Below are 20,420 nucleotides of genomic sequence, written 5' to 3'. Positions count from 1 at the left end.
CATAATTGTAGTTAGACAAGAACAGTGTCCACCATTGTGGGCAATGTGGTGCCTTATCAGGCAAGGAAGTGTGAGGTTAAATGAGGAAATCAAGGGTTTATGATCAGTAATAAGTGAAACTTTGCGCAATACACAAAAACTCGAAATATCTATTGCAAGAGCCTCGTTTTCTACCTGAGAGTAACACCTCTGGGTTGAAGTGAGAGATTTAAAGGCAAAAGCAATAGGTCGTTCAGAGCCATCAGCATATTGGTGAGTTAGGGCCACACTGATGCCATGCTATGAGGTGTCAATCACCAAAACTATATGCTGGTCCAAAGAGAACATAGCTAAATGAGGGGCTGAGAGTAGTTTGGATTTCAATGTTTGAACAGCACGTTCACAGTTCGGGCTCCAGCAAAAAGGTACATTCTTGTGTAACAAGGCATGCTATGAGTGGGCCAATGAGGCCACCCTGGCAGCACTTTTTGGTAGCAACCTGTCTTCCCTAGGAAAGCCTGAAGCTCTTTTGTGGAGAAGTAGCGAGGCACAGATCTAACACTGGAGATGTGGTCTGGCAGAGGGCAAACCCCATCCCACAAGACCTTAAACCCCATATAAACAATAGAAGGTTGAGAAAACAGATTTCATAAGGTTCCACCATAAGCCTGCGGACTGTAAGACAGAAACCAAAGTTTGCAAATTTTTCAAGTGCTCAGCCATGGAGGAGCCCGTGACAACAATATTATCCAGATAATTAATTTAACATGGGACAGACATAATCAGTTGCTCTAAAAATTGTTGGAAACTAGTAGGGGTGCTAGCCACACCAAAAGGAAGATGTCAGTATTCATAAAGACCAAAAGAAGTATTCAAAACCAGCACTCTTTGAGACTCTTCACCCACCACTAGAACCTTCAGATAAGCTTCAGACAAATCATTTTAGAGAAGTACTGGCCACCTGATATTTTTGGCAACAGTTCCTCCTGGTGTGGGAGAGAATACACATTCGTAATTGACTATGTGTTGACAGCAGTACTGAAGTTGCCACAGAGGCAAAGTTTCTACAACAGTTTCCAAACTACAACCAGTGGAGATGACCATTCACTAGCCATTAACAGGTTGCACCACCTCTAGAGTCTGAAGTCTGTCTAATTCTGCTTTCACTTGATCCTTTGGAGCAACAGGAATTAGGATGTGCTCAACAAAAACAAGGCCAAGCCATGGATTTCAAAGAAATATGAGCAGAAAAATTTGAAGCACATCATATACCTTCAGAAAACAAGTATGAAAACTTCCCACACAGTGTTTTCAGTTGAGAATATGATACTTGATTGGATACAAGGTGAACTGCATTGGTGATAGAAAATCGAAAAGTCTGAAATGCTTCCATCCCAAACAAGTTCTCAACATCGGTATCAACAACCACCAAACGTGTAATGGAACAAACCACTGACTTGTAAGAGGCAGACATCATAAATTGTCCCAACAGTGCAATGTTATGTTTGCTATAACGGACCAGCTTCTGTGTGACTGGTGTCAAGGGCAGTGAGCCTAAAGTCACACAGGTTTTATAATTCAATAGCATCACTGCAGCACCTGTGTCAACCTGTAACCGGAGCACTTTGCAAAAAAAACACTTTGCTCTGTAAACAACTTAGGAGAAGTCAGAAGCACTGGAGTCACACAGTTTACATCCACATCCATATCCTGAGCAACCTTCAGCAAACAATGCACAAAGACAATTTGGCCTTTCTTTTGGCAAGCATTAAAACTAGCCTAACACTTATGGCATGCCAAACATTCATGCTGTACAAAACAAAAAGGACAAAATGGAAACAGAGAACACAGTGGTTGTTGCAGCTTCTTGTGCTGGCCTTGGTCTGCTGGACACTGGGCCAACATGTTTACTGGTCACCACTGCCACATCCTTGTGCAAGTCATCTGTTGTCCTAGTGGGCACATCTTGTGACACTACTGCCACATTGCCTCATGCTTCAATTTGGTCACCTGCTGCCCAAGAAACCACAAAAAATTCTGCTATTTGCAAAACTTCTGCCAACAGGGCTTTTTCACACAGTAAAGCCTTCTGGCGCACTTCCTTGTCCATAGCTAGACAGATACACTCCTGGAAATTGAAATAAGAACACCGTGAATTCATTGTCCCAGGAAGGGGAAACTTTATTGACACATTCCTGGGGTCAGATACATCACATGATCACACTGACAGAACCACAGGCACATAGACACAGGCAACAGAGCATGCACAATGTCGGCACTAGTACAGTGTATATCCACCTTTCGCAGCAATGCAGGCTGCTATTCTCCCATGGAGACGATCGTAGAGATGCTGGATGTAGTCCTGTGGAACGGCTTGCCATGCCATTTCCACCTGGCGCCTCAGTTGGACCAGCGTTCGTGCTGGACGTGCAGACCGCGTGAGACGACGCTTCATCCAGTCCCAAACATGCTCAATGGCGGACAGATCCGGAGATCTTGCTGGCCAGGGTAGTTGACTTACACCTTCTAGAGCATGTTGGGTGGCACGGGATACATGCGGACGTGCATTGTCCTGTTGGAACAGCAAGTTCCCTTGCCGGTCTAGGAATGGTAGAACGATGGGTTCGATGACGGTTTGGATGTACCGTGCACTATTCAGTGTCCCCTCGACGATCACCAGTGGTGTACGGCCAGTGTAGGAGATTGCTCCCCACACCATGATGCCGGGTGTTGGCCCTGTGTGCCTTGGTCATATGCAGTCCTGATTGTGGCGCTCACCTGCACGGCGCCAAACACGCATACGACCATCATTGGCACCAAGGCAGAAGTGACTCTCATCGCTGAAGACGACACGTCTCCATTTGTCCCTCCATTCACGCCTGTCGCGACACCACTGGAGGCGGGCTGCACGATGTTGGGGCGTGAGCGGAAGACGGCCTAACGGTGTGCGGGACCGTAGCCCAGCTTCATGAAGACGGTTGCGAATGGTCCTCGCCGATACCCCAGGAGCAACAGTGTCCCTAATTTGCTGGGAAGTGGCGGTGCAGTCCCCTACGGCACTGCGTAGGATCCTACGGTCTTGGCGTGCATCCGTGCGTCGCTGCGGTCCGGTCCCAGGTCGACAGGCACGTGCACCTTCCGCCGACCACTGGCGACAACATCGATGTACTGTGGAGACCTCACGCCCCACGTGTTGAGCAATTCGGCGGTACGTCCACCCGGCCTCGCGCATGCCCACTATACACCCTCGCTCAAAGCCCGTCAACTGCACATACGGTTCACGTCCACGCTGTCGCGGCATGCTACCAGTGTTAAAGACTGCGATGGAGCTCGGTATGCCACGGCAAACTGGCTGACACTGACGGCGGCGGTGCACAAATGCTGCGCAGCTAGCGCCATTCGACGGCCAACACCGCGGTTCCTGGTGTGTCCGCTGTGCCGTGCGTGTGATCATTGCTTGTACAGCCCTCTCGCAGTGTCCGGAGCAAGTATGGTGGGTCTGACACACCGGTGTCAATGTGTTCTTTTTTCCATTTCCAGGAGTGTAATTGCATCACAAACCATAGCATCTGCATAAGAGTCATTATGGGCATCAGTAACAAATTGGCAGTTATGGCTAAGGCTGTGAGGTTCAGCTGCCCAGGCTCTGTATGACTGGTTTGGTTTCTTGCAGCATTGGTGGAATTCAGCTTGCACCACTATGACATGCATTCACTTGCAATAGTAGTTGGACAATAAACTGGACATGTGATCAGAACTAAGAGCTGCCAGTTCTTGTAAAGGGGCAAGCAGACACAGTAATTGATACACGTTGGGTGGAATCCACAAGAGGAATAATGGATTTGCATAAATTTGATTTCGTCTCACCGAAAGCCAAAAAATGTTGTTTTTAGTAAGCTTCCCAATCCTTGGCTGAATCATTGTATGGAGGAAAAGTGGTTGGATGGACTTGTCTGTTAATGGAAGTCAACAAAGTGGTCACTACCAAAATAAGTTTTTCAATCAGGGCCAGTACCATGGCATCCATAATCACTAAACCTAATGAAACTGCACTTAAAGACTGCGTACTCGGAAACTGTTTCAAATTCTTTATCAATCACATAGTAACCAAGTAATACACAAAACCAATTGAAGTACTACAAATATGGTTTTATTCATAAACCTCTGAATAATAATGGAAATAAGCCTCTTGACTCCATACATAACAATATAAAAGAATCATACAGAAGGTGCAACATAAGCAATACACAGAACAACTGGTGTGAGTGGTAAAACCTAAAAGAATGTAGTGAGGATGAGTCAGCACTGCTCTGCAGCTGTGTAGGTGTGAGTCACCATTAGATGGAGCAGTCAAGACTGTGCCATGTGCTTGCTTCCTACAAGTGGCCACTAGTGGTAGGCCTGTGCTGACACAGTTGGCAGTACATGCATGTGGCAACACTACACTCAGTGTGTTCACACTCACCCGCACCACAGTTGGAGTCATCATCCAGTGCAAACACTTACAAGAAAATAAACACACCCTCTGCCTGAAATGTTCTCTCTTGTCAAACAGAATCTATGATCTCATGTAGTTTCAAACATATCAGTAACATACCATCAGATGTACCAGTGTATACTATGAAACATCACTCCAAATCCTCTTTCCACCCTTTGAGTGTCCACTGATGGTGTTAATTCATTCCTGAAAATCTCTGTGCTCTGGAGTGGTGAGCAGATTTATAGAACTGGAGTGATGGCTTCTGTATGCCATAGTGAGACCATGGTTCTGTATGATATGGCTGCTCATAGGTTGTCATAGGCCAGGATTTAATTTTGAAATGACTTGCAGCTCTGTGGCCCATCCATCTGCTGCTGTGATTTGTGATATTCAGTGGTGAGCCTCATTACCAGGTTGTTGCCTGTGGCTATTGATTTTGATGGTGGTAGTTGTTTTGCAGTGGATATAATCATGATACATCCTTGACATGATGATGTAAGAAATTATCAGTGCCTGAATGACCTCAAAGGTGGAGTTCCCATGCAACAAGCACCCACATTTTCTTCATCACCAGATCTACTGATATTGTTAGTTGACCCCATCCTGCACCCAATTTTCATGTGATACTATTGCATTTAGCATGGTTACTGGAGCAGTCTTCCCAATACAAGCATTGTGATTTCTGGTTTACAGTTTTTTCATCTCTTAAATAACAGTATGGTCAATATATATTCCCTAGTACATTATTAAACTTTCCAAAATGAATTAAATAGTCTTGTTGTATGTTTATTATTATTATCAGAGTGTAATGTTCCAGCAGTTAATAGTTCATTGTTGTATTATTCTTATATTTAGCTTTTAAGTGCAAGATGTGTAATGATGCAGTCTATTGTAATGTTCCATTATCAGAGAAGATCCAAGTGCATCAAATGCATAAAGGAGTTAAGTATCACAGACTAACTCATTCACTAGCTATAAACTGAATCTTAATTGAATAACAGATTGTGTGTGCAAATGTGGTTACTCATACACCATTATTTTGTTGGTGTCTCAATAACAACTAACATGCAACTTTAGACTAGTCTTTTTATTAATTAGAAAGTTTAGTGATGCAATAATTAACCTGAACCCAAAACACATACACTACTGGCCATTAAAATTGCTACACAACGAAGATGACATGCTACAGATGCGAAATTTAGCCGACAGGAAGAAGATGCTGTGATACGCAAATGATTAGCTTTTCAGAGCATTCACACAAGTTTGGCGCCAGTGGTGATACCTACAACATGTTGACATGAGGAAAGTTTCCAACCGATTTCTCATACGCAAACAGCAGGTGAAACGTTGTTGTGATGCCTCATGTAAGGAGGAGAAATGCGTACCATCACATTTCCGACTATGATAAAGGTCAGATTGTAGCCTATCGCGATTGCTGTTTATCGTATCGCAACATTGCTGCTCCCGTTGGTCGGGATCCAATGACTGTTAGCAGAATATGGAATCAGTGGGTTCAGGAGGATAATACGGAACACCGTGCTGGATCCCAGTGGCCTCATATCAGTAGTAGTCCAGATGACAGGCATCTTATCCGCATGGCTGTAATGGATCATGCAGACACGTCTCGATCTCAGAGTCAACAGATGGGGAAGTTTTCAAGACAACAACCATCTGCACGAACAGTTCGACAATGTTTGCAGCAGTATGGACTATCAGATCAGAGACCTAGGCTGCAGTTACCCTTGACGGTGCATCACAGACAGGACCACCAGCGATGGTGTACTCAAAAACAAACCTGGGTGCACGAATGGCAAAACGTCATTTTTTTGGATGAATCCAGGTTCTGTTTACAGCATCATGATGGTCACATCCATGTCTGGCAACATCGCGGTGAACGCACATTGGAAGCGTGTATTCGTCATCGCCATAATACTGGTGTATCAACCGGCATGATGGTATGGGGTGCCATTGGTTACACGTCTCGGTCACCTCTTGTTCACATTGATGGCACTTTGAACAGTGGACATTAAATTTCAGATGTGTTACGACCCGTGGCTCTACCCTTCATTCGATCCCTGCGAAACCCTACATTTCAGCAGGATAATGCACTACCGCATGTTGCAGGTCCTGTATGGGCCTTTCTGGATACAGAAAATGTTTGACTGGTGCCCTGGCCAGCACATTCTCCAGATCTCTCACCAATTTAAAACGTCTGGTCAATGGTGGCTGAGCAACTGGCGTGTCACAATATGGCAGTCACTACCCTTGATGAGCTGTGGTATCGTGTTGAAGCTGCATGGGCAGCTGCACCTGTACATGCCATCCAAGCTCTGTTTGACTCAATGCCCAGGCATATCAAGGCCGTTATTACAGCCAGAGGTGGTTGTTCTGGGTATTGATTTCTCAGGATCTATGCACTCAAATTGCGTGAAAACGTAATCACGTGTCAGTTCTACTATAATATATTTGTCCAATGAATACTGGTTTATCATCTGCATATCTTCTTGGTGTAGCAATTTTAATGGCCAGTAGTGTAATATTTAACAAAGGATATCCATAATAAAACTTTTAAAATAGTAATGATTTCAAAAATACTTTTGGATTAGAGGAGACCACTCACTGAAAAGCAGAAGCATCGAGTTATCTATAGGTGCAAGCAAAGGAACACAACTTGCAAGCTTTCAAAGTAATCCTTTTCTGAGGCACACACACACACACACACACACACACACACACACACACACACACACACACACACACACATGATAGGTTGTGCAGCGGGTTGTGTCTGGTTGGGTGGGTAGAGGGGGAGAGAGGCAGGAGGCAGGGAGACGGATTGTGGTGAGTGGCTAGCACCTCACAGGGAGGCATCCAGTTTTCTGGCTGCTAGGACTGTGGGAGGGAGGGGTGACAGGTACATAGGCTAGGCTTGTGATGCACGATTGCTGAAGCCAGTGGGGAGCAGCGCATGCTGAACCTGATGTGGGGACATGAAGTGGGAGAATGTGACAGCGTGGGGGAAGGAGAAACTGTTGAGTGAAGGGTGTGAGGACAGTGATTTACTGGAGATCAAGGCCCAGGCAATCACAGGGGTGGAGGATCTGTTGTAAGGGTAACTCTCATCTGTTAGGTTCAGAGAAGCTGGTGGTGGAGGGAAGGATCGAGATGGTTTGGGTCTTGAAGCAGCCATCAAAATTGAACATGTTGTGCTCAACTGCATTTTGTGACACCAGATGGTCAACCATGTTCTTCGGAATAGTTTGGTAGTGGCCATTCATCCTGCCAGACAGCTGGTTGGTAGTCATCCCAACATTAAAAGTTGTGCATTGTTTGCAGCAGAGTTGTTATATGACATGGCTAGTTTCACAGGTGGTCCAGCATCTGATGGGATAGGATAAACCTGTGACAGGAAAGGAGTATGAAGTTTTAGTGAGTGAACTGGACAGATCTTGGACCTTGGTCTACTGCAGGTATATGATCCTTGTGGCAAGAGGTTAGGTGTATGAGCGACATAGGTATGGACTAGGATGCTGTGTAGGTTGGGTTGGTGACAGAATACCACTGTAGGAGTGGTGGGAATGGTCTTGGGTAGAATGTCTCTCACATCAAGGCATAATGAGAAATAATCCAAGCCCTGATGAAGGATATGGTTCTGTTCTTCCAGTCCAGGGTGATAGTGGGTGAAGATGGGGTGCTCCTTTGTAGCTGACTCTTGGGTGTGGCAAGAGGATTGGGCGTGTGTGGGAATATGGCACAGAAGATCTGTTTGTGGATTTGATTTGGGGTTAGTGACCGAGGCCTTTGAGAGACTTTCAGCATACTGGTTGAGGGATTTCTTGTCAGTATGGATTCACTGTCCACAGGTGGTTAGGATGCATGGAAGGGATTTTTTAGTATGGAAGGGATGGCAGCCGTCAAACTTCCCTACATCACCTTCAGCATGCATCGCCCTACACTGGCTCTGATAACTACACATCACATGCCAAGCCTATGTACCTGCCATCTTTCACTCCTGCATTCATAGCTGGAATACTGGCTGCCTCCCTCTAAGCCACTAGCCACCTGCCACAGTCCCTCTCTCTCCATCTGCTCACCCTACCCAACACAACCCCAAATACAGTCTAGTCCTTTTGCCAAAATGCAAGCACTGGCACTGTATGTGCAACCAGCACTACATAGGATACATAGGAGCATAGTCATGTGAACATGTGTGTGTGTGTGTGTGTGTGTGTGTGTGTGTGTGTATTTTACTCTAGTTCAAAAAAGGATTGAAATCTTTGTTTTGTGTGTGCCTATCAATCGCTCAATGCTTCTGCTTTACAGTGAATGGTTTCCTTTAATCCAAAAGTATTTACTTTCTACCAGAAACTTTTTGCTACAATAATTTCAAAAAGGTGCAGATCTATGGCAAAACAAAATACATGGTAATACTGAAATTGAGGATATGTGTACATCTGATCTGAACTTTTATTAACAAGACATATAGTTTTTTTTTGTTTGTTCCTACAGTGTAAGTCCTTTTATAATTTAAATAAATGATGAACTAAATTTATGGAAAAATGCTCCTTTTTTTAATACTGTATGATTATGGAAAATTAATTGCTCCAAATGAAAGGTAATTTTCTACTGTAATTTCCAGATAAATATATATACATGCATTTTACTGAATAGACACACACTCTCAAGAAGATGAGCATAGTATAAAAATATTCAAGCAATATGAAAACAGGAATTTTAACTCTCTTACAAAAGTGTGCTCAATTTTGGATTTGGTAGTAAGGTTTCCCAATCTCAGATAACATTCTAAATTATTTCACTAAAAGTAGTAAGAGAGGTTTCTACATTTACTTGTTGAAATATCTGCTTTACACATTGCAAAAGGAATGTCATAATAAAATATAATTTACTGAAATTTCAATTTTAATATGATAATATGACAGAATGGAAAAGAAGTGGGATATGAATTGAACAAAATGGTGTATAATGAGCACATAAGTTTTTCATTATTATTGTTTTTGTATAACAATTCACTTAATTTCATTGTGTAAATAACATTTACAGTTTTTCTATTGATTCTTTTGCAATCCAGCACATAATTTGTGTACCAATGCAAGAACTGAATGTACTTCGTCCATCATTATCCAAAAAAAAGCTGGAATGTAATGACTAATAAGAAACTGTCATTTTTCCCTCACTGAATTTGCAAATGGAACTGGACAGGGTGTAACTAGTACCTTCCACTCTGCACTGCATAGTGAGCTACAGAGTAGGCCTATATGTAATGTAGGTGCATGATAAAAAATTGGGAAAAAATCTGCTCACAGCCTGCTTGATAAAATCAAGACACATTAGTTTAATTAAACACAAGAAAAGGTACAAAAATGGAAAAGAATCATTACAAAAAAAGTTTTGTCATGAAAGTAAATTAGTCATCAATGTTACAGTCCACTACAGTTGTAAAAAATATGAAAAGAAAAGCACAACCCAGTTTCAGTACATGTATCCCATGTTCAGCTGCATCTGCAAAATTGTAAATCAATAATAATACCTCTCAACATGGTTGAGATAATCAAAGCTAAACAGAACCAACAAAAATTCTTAGAGAAAACTTCATGTCCTGAAACTGGGTTGTATTTTCCTTTTCAGAAATAAATAATTTTCACACCTGTAGCAGATTTTATCAATAATGATGAATAACAGTTGTGAGTGTTCCACCAAGAGGAAGTAAATTTGTGTTGTATAAAAATCAGTACATGACAGCTCCTCAGATAAGTGACATTTAAGTTATGAGAGCACTTGTTCTGTTTAAAAAATTATATTATTGAAAGTACTTCTACACAAACAGTTGCAAGAGTGTATTCAGATCTGTCAATGCAGTTCTTTAAATTTACAATTTGATTTCACTTACTGCCCGTCTCTGTGAGCATTGAGTAACATATTCAGATAGTCTGTACTTAAGAAGCTGTGAAATCCATTTCAAATTTTATATGCTCATGAAATAAACTATGAAAATTTTTGTCCCACCAGTATATAGCAAAATTTATTCTTACTATTGCAAATATGATGATATCATTATTGTACTGAGCTATAATGAAACACCTTCAGCTATATTTGCAACCAGTTTCGGAGATACGGTCAACCATCTTCAGGTCTCTAGATAAAGCAAATATATTATTTATCATACTATACAATAGACAACATCATAATATCAATATTTACTTTTTTAAATGATAAAAAGTTAACTATATTAGACTGAACCAATTTACATTATACAGGATGTCCTAGAAATGTTTCAAAAAACTTCGAGGTGTTGTAGGGGTGTCTTGCAGAAGAAATTGAGGAAAGGAACCCATGTCCAAAAACATCATCCAATGACACTACAGAGCTCTGAAGTTGTAGGCACCAGCAACTGCCACTAGGCCACCCCCAGGCAAATCTGACTTTTTATGCTGACAGACTGTACATGGAACATTTCACAATGTTCTTTGTTATTCAGTAATCATGACCAACTGTCACAATTGCCACTGGAGAAAATGAAGCTAGCTGCCATGTAGGCAGGCCTTGTATCTTATGTATGTGATCCCCTGCTTCCTTGGTGAATGATGGTGTCAGGCAGTGGTTTCCACCTGCAGTTTACTTTTCTCCTGTATACCAGAAAATTTTTGGGGCTTTAGAGGGTCCAGGAGAAAATTAAACTGTAAATGGAAACGTATGTCTGGAACCATCATCCACTAAGGCAACAGAGCATCACATTCATAGAAGACAAGGTCTTTCTATACCGAAGCTAGCTCCATCTTTATCGCCGGTGATCATGGCAATCAGTTGCAATCACTGACTTTGTAAGACATTCTGCCTACAGTCCATCAGCATACAAAAGTCACATTTGTGCTGAAGGGGTGGCCTAGTCGCAGGTTCTGGTGCCTATAACTTCAACACTCTACAGTGTCACTAGATGACATTTCTGGACACAGGTTCCAACCCTCGATTTGTTCCTCAGTTTGGTGCAGTTTCTGGGACACCCTGTATATGTGTATGTGAAGAGTATAGCATTAAAACTATAAAGACATGAATTATGGATAGTGCCTCTACTGTAACAAATTAGCAGTAATTATTGGAAGACCAAATGCACTAAACTGTAGGTACTTAAAGTTGTTCAATAAGGTCTGAAACCTATTAGGCTGTAATAACCTTAGGAAGAGGACTGTATTCCACTTGTTTCAGTCACATAAAACTGTCAAATGCTGTGGTGCACAGTGCATCAAGAGGTGGGATGTAAACGAATAACAGAAATTTATATTTAAGTTGCTTAAAACCGAAACACAGCTGTATCTAGGGGCCTGAAGGTGTTTTATTGTACCACCAAAACTCGTCTCAAGTAAATAAAAACTCATGCATATATCTGAAAGAATTATCATTATTGCACATAAATATGAAGCTGCTGTCCCAGTACGTATCATAAGGTGGATGTACACTAACTACTATAATGTGTTCTGCTGTTTGGTAGTCTCTTAAGGTTTGCTGCCAGACCCTAAAATCAATGTGACTCAATATTTCAGTGATCCATCTTCAAGAGAATGCTGCTGCTGCTGAGTGCCACAGAAAAGTGATGCCAAGGCCGCAAATTGTAGTCCTATACAGGCATCCATACAGTACACAGTGCATGCTCCGCCCATCACTGTTGCTGCCTCCAAGATTTGGCTGGTGGTGCTGCCTCTGGTAGAACACCAACACCAACAATATATCTCACTCAAGGATTACCTTCAAACACTCAGACTGGCTGCACCAAAGAAAGCTGTCTTTTGATTGAAATAGTATGGGTTCTACATCCTGCTGAGAGGAAAACCCTTATCTTTATTAATCAAACTTTCCAACAACATAATTTCAATTGCCTCTTTATAAACACTGTTCCAAAAACCAGAAATACTGGTAACTATCAGAGTCTCATCAGATTTCATCCTGTGCCCCTCATTTAAACAGTGTTCTACTACCACTGATTTTTCTGGCTGTTAAAGCCTTGTGTAATGGTGATGTTCCAAGCACCTGACCTGATGTATGTGAATCAAACAGCCTTCCCACATTGACAGAATTTTTATATGCCATGCTTCCTAAGCCCCAAATCGTATTTGATAGAGCCAAGTAGTGCCCTAATCTTGCAGAATACACTCTCAATGTTAAAACTACTTAAAATTATTCTAATCTTGAATGATAAGCACCCAACATAAGTAATAGAGGCCACAGATCTATGCTTGTCTTCATGCACCTCTGGGAATGGTCGAAACTCCATAACCTGATGAATCTGCTTCCCAGGTTCCCTTAAACCCAGCCATCATATGTGCAAGTTCTTGGGTAAAACTCTCCACATCAAAAATCGCATACGCTTTGCATACCAGAGTCTTAAATATGCCATTGCTTTGGTACAGTGGATGGCAACTCTTAGAATGCAGGTACCAATCAGTATGTGTTGGCTTCAGTGAATGCTATGTCTCAGTGTACCGTTAGGTTTTTTGTAAATCATGACATACAAAAAAAGAAGCCTCCCATTATTTTTTATCTCTGTGGCAAAATTAATGCTGGAATGAGGACAACTGAAGTGATCAAAGATCAGTTAAGTGCATTATGTCCATGAGGCCAAACAAAAAAGGTATCATCAGTGTATCTCCAGAAGTAAACTGGGTGTGAAGCTCAAGTCCTCAGTGCCCTATTCTCAAAGTCTTCCAGGAATAAGTTGGTGACTATGTATGATAAAGGGCTACCCATAGCTATTCTCTCATTCTGCTAAAAAATGTTGCAATTAAACGAAAAATACATTGATGTCACGCATGATGACAGAGGTTCACTAGCTCTTCATCCAGTTTGTCATTAATCAAACTGAATGATTCTTCCAGAAGGACTTGTGTGAATAGGGATACCACAGCGAAACTCACAAGTAAATCTCAAGGGTCCAGTCTCAAAGATTTCAGCCCTCAAGCAGTATCCACCATACAGGAAATATTGTGTTCACACTTGCCAACATATGGGCTAACGACAGATGTTTAGTGCTTCACCAGATTGTAAGTAGGTGCACCTAAATTACTAATTATATGGTGTAAAGCTACCCTTTCCTTATATATCTTTGGTAGACTCTATAACCTAGGAGAAACAGTAGCACAAGGATGGATGCTTCATATTTACTTGTGAGTTTTGATGTGTTATCCCTGTTCACGTAAGTCTCCCTGAAAGAATCATCGAGTTTGATTAGCAACAAACTGGACATAGATTTGGTGAAGCTTTGTCATCACGTGCTGACATCCATTTATTTTTCATTTAATGGCAACATTTTTGAGCAGAATGATGGAGTGGCAGTGGGTAGCCCATTATCACACATAGTCCCCAATTTATTCATGGAAGACTTTGAGGAAAGAGCACTGAGAACTTTAGCTATAAAATCAATGTGCTTCTGGAGATAAGCTGACGATAAATTTTTTATCTGGCCTTATGCTTATGATACACTTAACTCACTTTTGGACTGCTTCAGCTGTCTTCATCCCAACATTAAATATATTATAGAGGAGGAAACTGATGGGAAGCTTCCTTTTTTTGGACATCATGTTTTACAAAAAAAACCTGATGGTACCCTGGTACATACCAGTTGGTACCTGCATGCTAAAGTTTGCCATCCACCAAGCCAACACAATGACGTCCTTAGGAATCTGATATATAAAGCAAATGCTATTTCCAACATGGGTAGTTTAACACAGTAACTTGCACATTTTGCAACTGGGCTTAAGGAAAATGGATACTCTGAGAAGCAAGTCCATCATGCTATGGAGACTGGACCATCCCCAGAAGTGCTTGAAAATAAATATATGATGAAGAGCCAAAGAAATAGGTACACCTGCCTAATATCATGTAGAGCCCCTACGAGCATGCAAAAGTCCCGCAACGTGATGTGGCATGGACTTGACTAATGTCTGAAGTAGTGCTGGAGGGAACTGACACCATGAATCTTGCAGGGCTGTCCATAAATCCATAAGACTATGAGGAGGTGGAGATCTCTTCTGGACAGCACATCACAAGGTATCCCAGATATGCTCAATAATGTTCATGTCTGGGGAGTTTGGTGGCCAGCGAAAGTGTTTAAACTCAGAGGAGTGTTCCTAGAGCCACTGTGTAGTAATAATGGATGCGTGGGGTCTTGCATTGTCCTGCTGGAATTTCCCAAGTCCATTGAAGTGCACAAGGGACAGGAATGGATGCAGGTGATCATACAGGAGGCTTACTTAAATGTCACTTGTCAGAGTCATATCTAGACATATCACGAGTTCCATATCACTTCAGCTGCACATGCCTCACACCATAACAGAGCCTCCACCAGCTTGAACAGTCTTCTGCTGACCTGTAGGGTCCATGGATTCATGAGGTTGTCTCCATAACCATACACACCCATCCACTTGATACAATTTTAAACGAGACTCATCCAACCAGGCAACATGTTTCCAATCATCAGCAGTCCAATGACAGTGTTGATGGCCCCATGTGAGGCATAAAGCTTTGTGTCATGCAGTCATCAAGGGTATACAAGTGGGCCTTTGGCTCTGAAAGCCCATATCGATGATGTTTTGTTGAATGGTTCACACACTGACACTTGTTGATGGCCCAGCATTGAAATCTGCAGCAATCTGCAGAAGGATTGCACTTCTGTCACATTGAATAATTCTCTTCAGTCATTGTTGGTCCCATTCTTGCAGGATCTATTTCCAGCCACAGCGATGTCAGAGATTTGATGTTTTACCAGATTTCCAATATTCACAGTACACTCATGAGACCATCGTACAGGAAAATCCTCACTTCATCGCTACCTCGGAGATGTTGTATGCCATCACTCATGGACTGACTATAACACCACATTCAGACTCAGTTAAGTATTGACAACCTGCCATTGTAGTAGCAGTACCCAATCTGACAACTGCTCCAGACAGTCATCTTATAGAGGCATTGCCAACTGCTGCACCGTATCCTGCCTGTTAACATACCTCTGTATTTGAATATGCATGCCTAAACCAGTTTCTTTGTTGCTTCAGTGTATTTGTGTGGCCTTTATCCTCAGGCTGGAGGCAAGTTGTTCAATATTGGAAGAATTTCAAAGAGTCTTAAGATTAAGAGTTTATTCCGCCCACCTTCCAAGATTCAGACACTACTCAGCTCTGTAAATGATGATTTGGGACTTAGGAAGCCTGGAATAAACAAAGTGTCATGTCAACATGGGAAGGCTTACATCAGCCATTTAATTCACAGAGTTCGAGACAGGGCATGGAACATCGTCATCACATGAGGCTACAAAAACCAGAAAAATTGGCAGTAGCAGAACATTGTTTAAATAAGGGACACAGGATGTAATTTAATGGAACCCTGATAGTTGCCAGTACATCTGGATTTTTGAACAGATTTTATAAAAAGGAAATTGAAATTAGTTTGGTGGATGATTTGATTAATAAAGATAAGGATTTTTCTCTTAGTAGGACATAATGTAGAATCTTGAACTATCTCAAATCAAAACACATTTTTTTGGTGCAGCTGGCTTGAGTGTTTGAAGATAGTCCTTGAGTGCTATACATCATTGATACTGGTGTTCCACCAGGTGCAGCACCATCAGCCCAGCCTTGGAGGCAGGAACTGTGGTGGGGGACAGATACACTGCGTGCCTATGTAGCCATGGCTTGGCTTCATTTTTCAGCAGGTCTCAGCAACAGCAGCATTCTTCTGATGATTGCAGATTGTTTTTCACAAAAATATTGAGGCATGTTGATTACTGGATCTGACAGCAAACCCGAAGAGTTTACCAATAATTATTGTGTCATGTAAGTCTATGAAATGTTTTGCTGTTTGTTTATCAGTTTTGTGATGTTCATGCTTCATGGACATGCTTTCAGGGACCCCAGAGGCAAGAACTGCTTTAGTGCCAACAATTAGTCCCTGTTCCTCTTCTTTCAGTACTCTTGATTTCCGTCATCAAAGTAAACAGTATTCACGTGCACGTCGACAGCAAAATGAGGCAAGCAATCATGAATCAGGTGAATTTTTGTGGACTTTGGTGTGTAATACTTCACTGCTCTTACATATATTCATATTATAATTTGGCATGTGTCATACACTTGACAATTTATTACTCAGATATTGTGTTTTTAAAGTCCGAGCTCACATTTCAACAATTTTTTTGTCATTTGCACCTTTAATATTTCCTACTACTTTCAGTATGAATTGAAAAAGGAAGTAAGATGTTATCTGATCAGTTTGTTGAAAAACATCACTCGTTGTATCAACAGTGATTTCAACAGCAACATAATTACACTGACATTATTATCTCACTGAATTCATATGAAACATCAACACTACCTTGTTATTAAGTTTTCTGTAGGCAGTATGTTCCAATATTTGTGTCATATTAGTTTTATTTAAGTTTTTCACCATATTGGTCCTGCAGTAGGGCCTATGTCTTTCTTATTTTCAGCTCAGAAAGGATGTAGGGGAAAATCATACAGGATCACTCTGAAAGACTATCCTGGCATTCCATTCAATGTTTTTGGAAACTGACACGAAACTTAAATCACAATTTTTAAGCTGTTTATTTAGCCTCTGTCTTGTCAAGTAGCACTATTTTATGTGAATGCTGCACCACTTGACAGACTCACATGATATTTTATTTGGGAACATGCTAGTTAATTTCAGTATCCATTGACAATGAGGCCATTAAAAGTGAATATTAGCTGTCATTTTTCTTAACATGTCTTCAGTACCTGTCATCTTTTATTTTTTGTGTGTGATTATTAACTGATAATTGGTCTTGCATTTCTGCTGATTAAATACATGCCTCACTTCTTTCACCTTAAGCATGTTTTTGTGTAAAAAATGTTAAATTGCGCCATGGTCTATATTCCAGTAGCTGGAAAGGTCTGTAATCAGTTCCTATCAGCCTCATGAAGCCAGGCAAGAGTATGCTCCCATAAATAAGTGGCAAAATATGCTTTGCAAGCTGCTACAATATTTAAGCTTCAAATTTAGTAATATTCTTTTAAATGTGGTATCATATTAGCAAGCATGTGTGCCACAGACATAACTACTGCTGCTAAGCTCATTGCTTTTATGTTGTGTAATTGATTAGTTATGGGTTTTATATACCAAAGTAGCACTTCCTGCCAGTTTAGCACAACAAAACCATACTAAAAATGGTGCATTTTGGAAATATCTTTAATGTAGTGTATCACTGAAATTGCAGAGGTGAGTGTTCATCAGTGGTGTCAGATGAAGATTAAATTAAAGCACACCAGTTCCACATGCCAAACTTTCATGGTAGCAAAGCAGTGAAGCTCTCACAATTTGGGGCAGCATGTTCAAGAGAAACACAATGAAGGCTTTGTGATTACTAGATAAATTATCTGAATGAAAGCACTGGAGATGAAGAAGCATTTCCAACTGCATGCATTGTGAAATTCAGAGCAAGTTTTGGTTGGTGAATGAGGATGATAAAAAGGGTGGAGTTTACATTACAGTGCAGAACTATGCTAGCCTAGCAGTTTCCCACAGTGTGTGACAAAAAAACTATTTGCATATCAGCATCATATAATCACTCTTAGGAAACAGCCTAACTGTTTGCTAGGTCATATGGGCAATATTGATCAGTTCTGTTTACTTGTATATGCTATCAGATGTTACTGTTGATGTTAATGGCATTAAAAGTGTCCCTGTAAGGACTTCTAGCAATGAAGTGGCCAGAATAACAATAATAATGGGTGCCTAGCAGATGGAAGGAAGCTCCCCCCATATGTGATCCTTCACAGGAAAATGATACTGGAAGAAAAACTGCCTGCAGGGCTTATCTGTAGATGCCAAGTAAATGGGTGGATGTCAGATGACCTGAAGCTAGATTGGTTGAAGGTTGTTTGAAACAGAATACCATTTTCTGTGCTTTCCAGAAGGACAAAGATGGTGTCGGATTCTTTCAGGGGACACCTCATGCAGAAAATTAAGGATCTGATAGCAAAGAAAAATGCAGGCCTGGTAATAATTCCTGGTGGCATGACTTCACAACTTCAAGTAATAGATGTTGTTGTGAGTAGACCTTTCAAGGTTCCCCTGCAACAGCTTTATAGTGAGTGGTTTCTTCAAGGAGACCATGCCCGTACTGAGGGGGGCAGAGTTAAAGAAACCCTCAGTACCCATGCTGGGCCAGTGGATCCTTACTGCTGGGGCAGAATTTCAAGTGAATTTCTTATGAAAAGATTCAACAACTGCTGTGCATCCAATGCTATTGATATCTCAGAAGATCAACATCTAAATAGATACTCTGCAACCCACCATAGTGTGTGTGACAGAGGGTACCCTGTACTGCTGATTGTCATTTCCTTTCCTGTTCCACTTGCAAATAGAGTGAGCAGAAAACGGCTGTCTGTATGCCTCTGTATGAGCCCTAATTTCTCATATCTTACCTTCATGGTCCTTATGCACAATGTATGTTGGCGACAGTAGAATTATTCAGCAGTCAGCTTCAAATGTGTTCTCTAAATTTTCTCACTAATGTTTCTCAAAAAGATCATTGCCTTCTTTCCAGGGATTCCCATTTGAGTTCCTGGAGCATCTCTGTAACACTTACATGTTGTTCAAACCTACTGGTAACAAATCTAGCAGCCTGCCTCCAAATTGCTTTGATGTCTTCCTTCAATCCAACCAAGCAGGGGTCCCAAAACACTCGAGCAGTACTCAAGAATAGGTCTCATCAGCATCCTATATGTGGTCTCCTGTTTCCTAAAATTCCCCCAATAAACCAAAGGCGACCATTTGCTTTCCCTACAACAGTTCTCACAGTTCACATGCTCATTCCACCTCATATCGCTTTGCAATGTTATGTCCAGAAATTTAAATGACTTGAGTGTGTCAAGTAGAACACTAGTAATACTGTATCCAAACGTTAGAGGTGTGATCTTTCTACTCCTCCACATTAACTTACATTTCTCCACATTTAGGGCTAGCTGCCATTAATCACACCAACTGGAAATTTTGTTTAAGTCACTTTGTATCTTTGTGCAGCCACTCAACTTTGACACCTTACTGTACACCATGGCATCATCAGCAAACAACTGCAGACTGCTGCCCACCCTGTCAGCCAAATCATTTATGTATATAGAGAACAACAGCAGTGCTATCGCATTTCACTGGGGCACTCCTGACAAAACCCCTGTCTCTAATCAACACTCACCATCGATAACAACATACTGGGTTCTATTATTTAAGAAGTCTTTGAGGTACTCCCAATATTTGATATTGCTGATATCACTGCCTCAGCACTACATGCAGGCCACTCTCCACATGAGAGCCTATTTGCACCTGCAGCTGTGCTATACAGCTAGCAGCACAGAGGCCCAGACCGCTTTCATGTTCTGTCTGCACTCTCGTATTGTTCTTCTCATGAAACATTGCTTGGTTTCAAATACTGCTACCTCTAGGCTCTTGATTTGGTTCACATTCCAGGCTTGTCATTCTGTCATGTTGTCTTGTTGTTCATCCACTGCTGTTTGTGTCTCAACTAATTGTTGATGCCCTTGGCTGGTTGAACAGTGTCTCCTAACCATGTCAGATTCTGGTTACTGTAATTGGTGATGAGGAAAACGGTTAACAGTGTCTTATGGACATGAAATTTGTGCAACTTGTGGAACAGCAACAGCAGCAGTTCCACGTGAAGCAGCAGTTCCAGCAGCAATTGAAGCAGTACACTGACATGTTACATCACAAAATTCAGCTTTTGTCAGAATGCTTGCAGATTCAGGGTTCACAGCCTATTTGGGCTGTGGTCACTTTCTGGGCAGAGTCCCACCCACCCGCATTTCTGCCATTTAATGACACCAAAGATGATTAAAACACATATTTGCAGTGGCTGAAACAGCATTTTGCTACATTTCAGGTTTCTCATGACACTCTTCAACAGTCTTTC

The 20,420-nt window shown here is 41.5% G+C and overlaps 1 protein-coding gene across 1 annotated transcript in view; it reads left to right on the top strand.

The window, feature by feature from the left end:
* The window catches only part of LOC126184530 (glutamate receptor-interacting protein 1), a 538,419-nt gene that overhangs the window by 347,251 nt on the left and 170,748 nt on the right, over positions 1–20,420 (top strand). Inside the window, exon 7 of the mRNA XM_049926935.1 lies at positions 16,369–16,509. Coding sequence (XP_049782892.1) covers positions 16,369–16,509 — 141 coding nt within the window. The remainder of the gene's footprint in view (positions 1–16,368; positions 16,510–20,420) is intronic.

The sequence above is a fragment of the Schistocerca cancellata genome, chromosome 4, assembly GCF_023864275.1.
Source record: "Schistocerca cancellata isolate TAMUIC-IGC-003103 chromosome 4, iqSchCanc2.1, whole genome shotgun sequence".
NCBI lineage: Eukaryota > Metazoa > Arthropoda > Insecta > Orthoptera > Acrididae > Schistocerca > Schistocerca cancellata.
The sequence above is the reverse complement of the archived record's forward strand: the minus strand, read 5'-3'. Positions and strand labels throughout refer to the sequence as shown.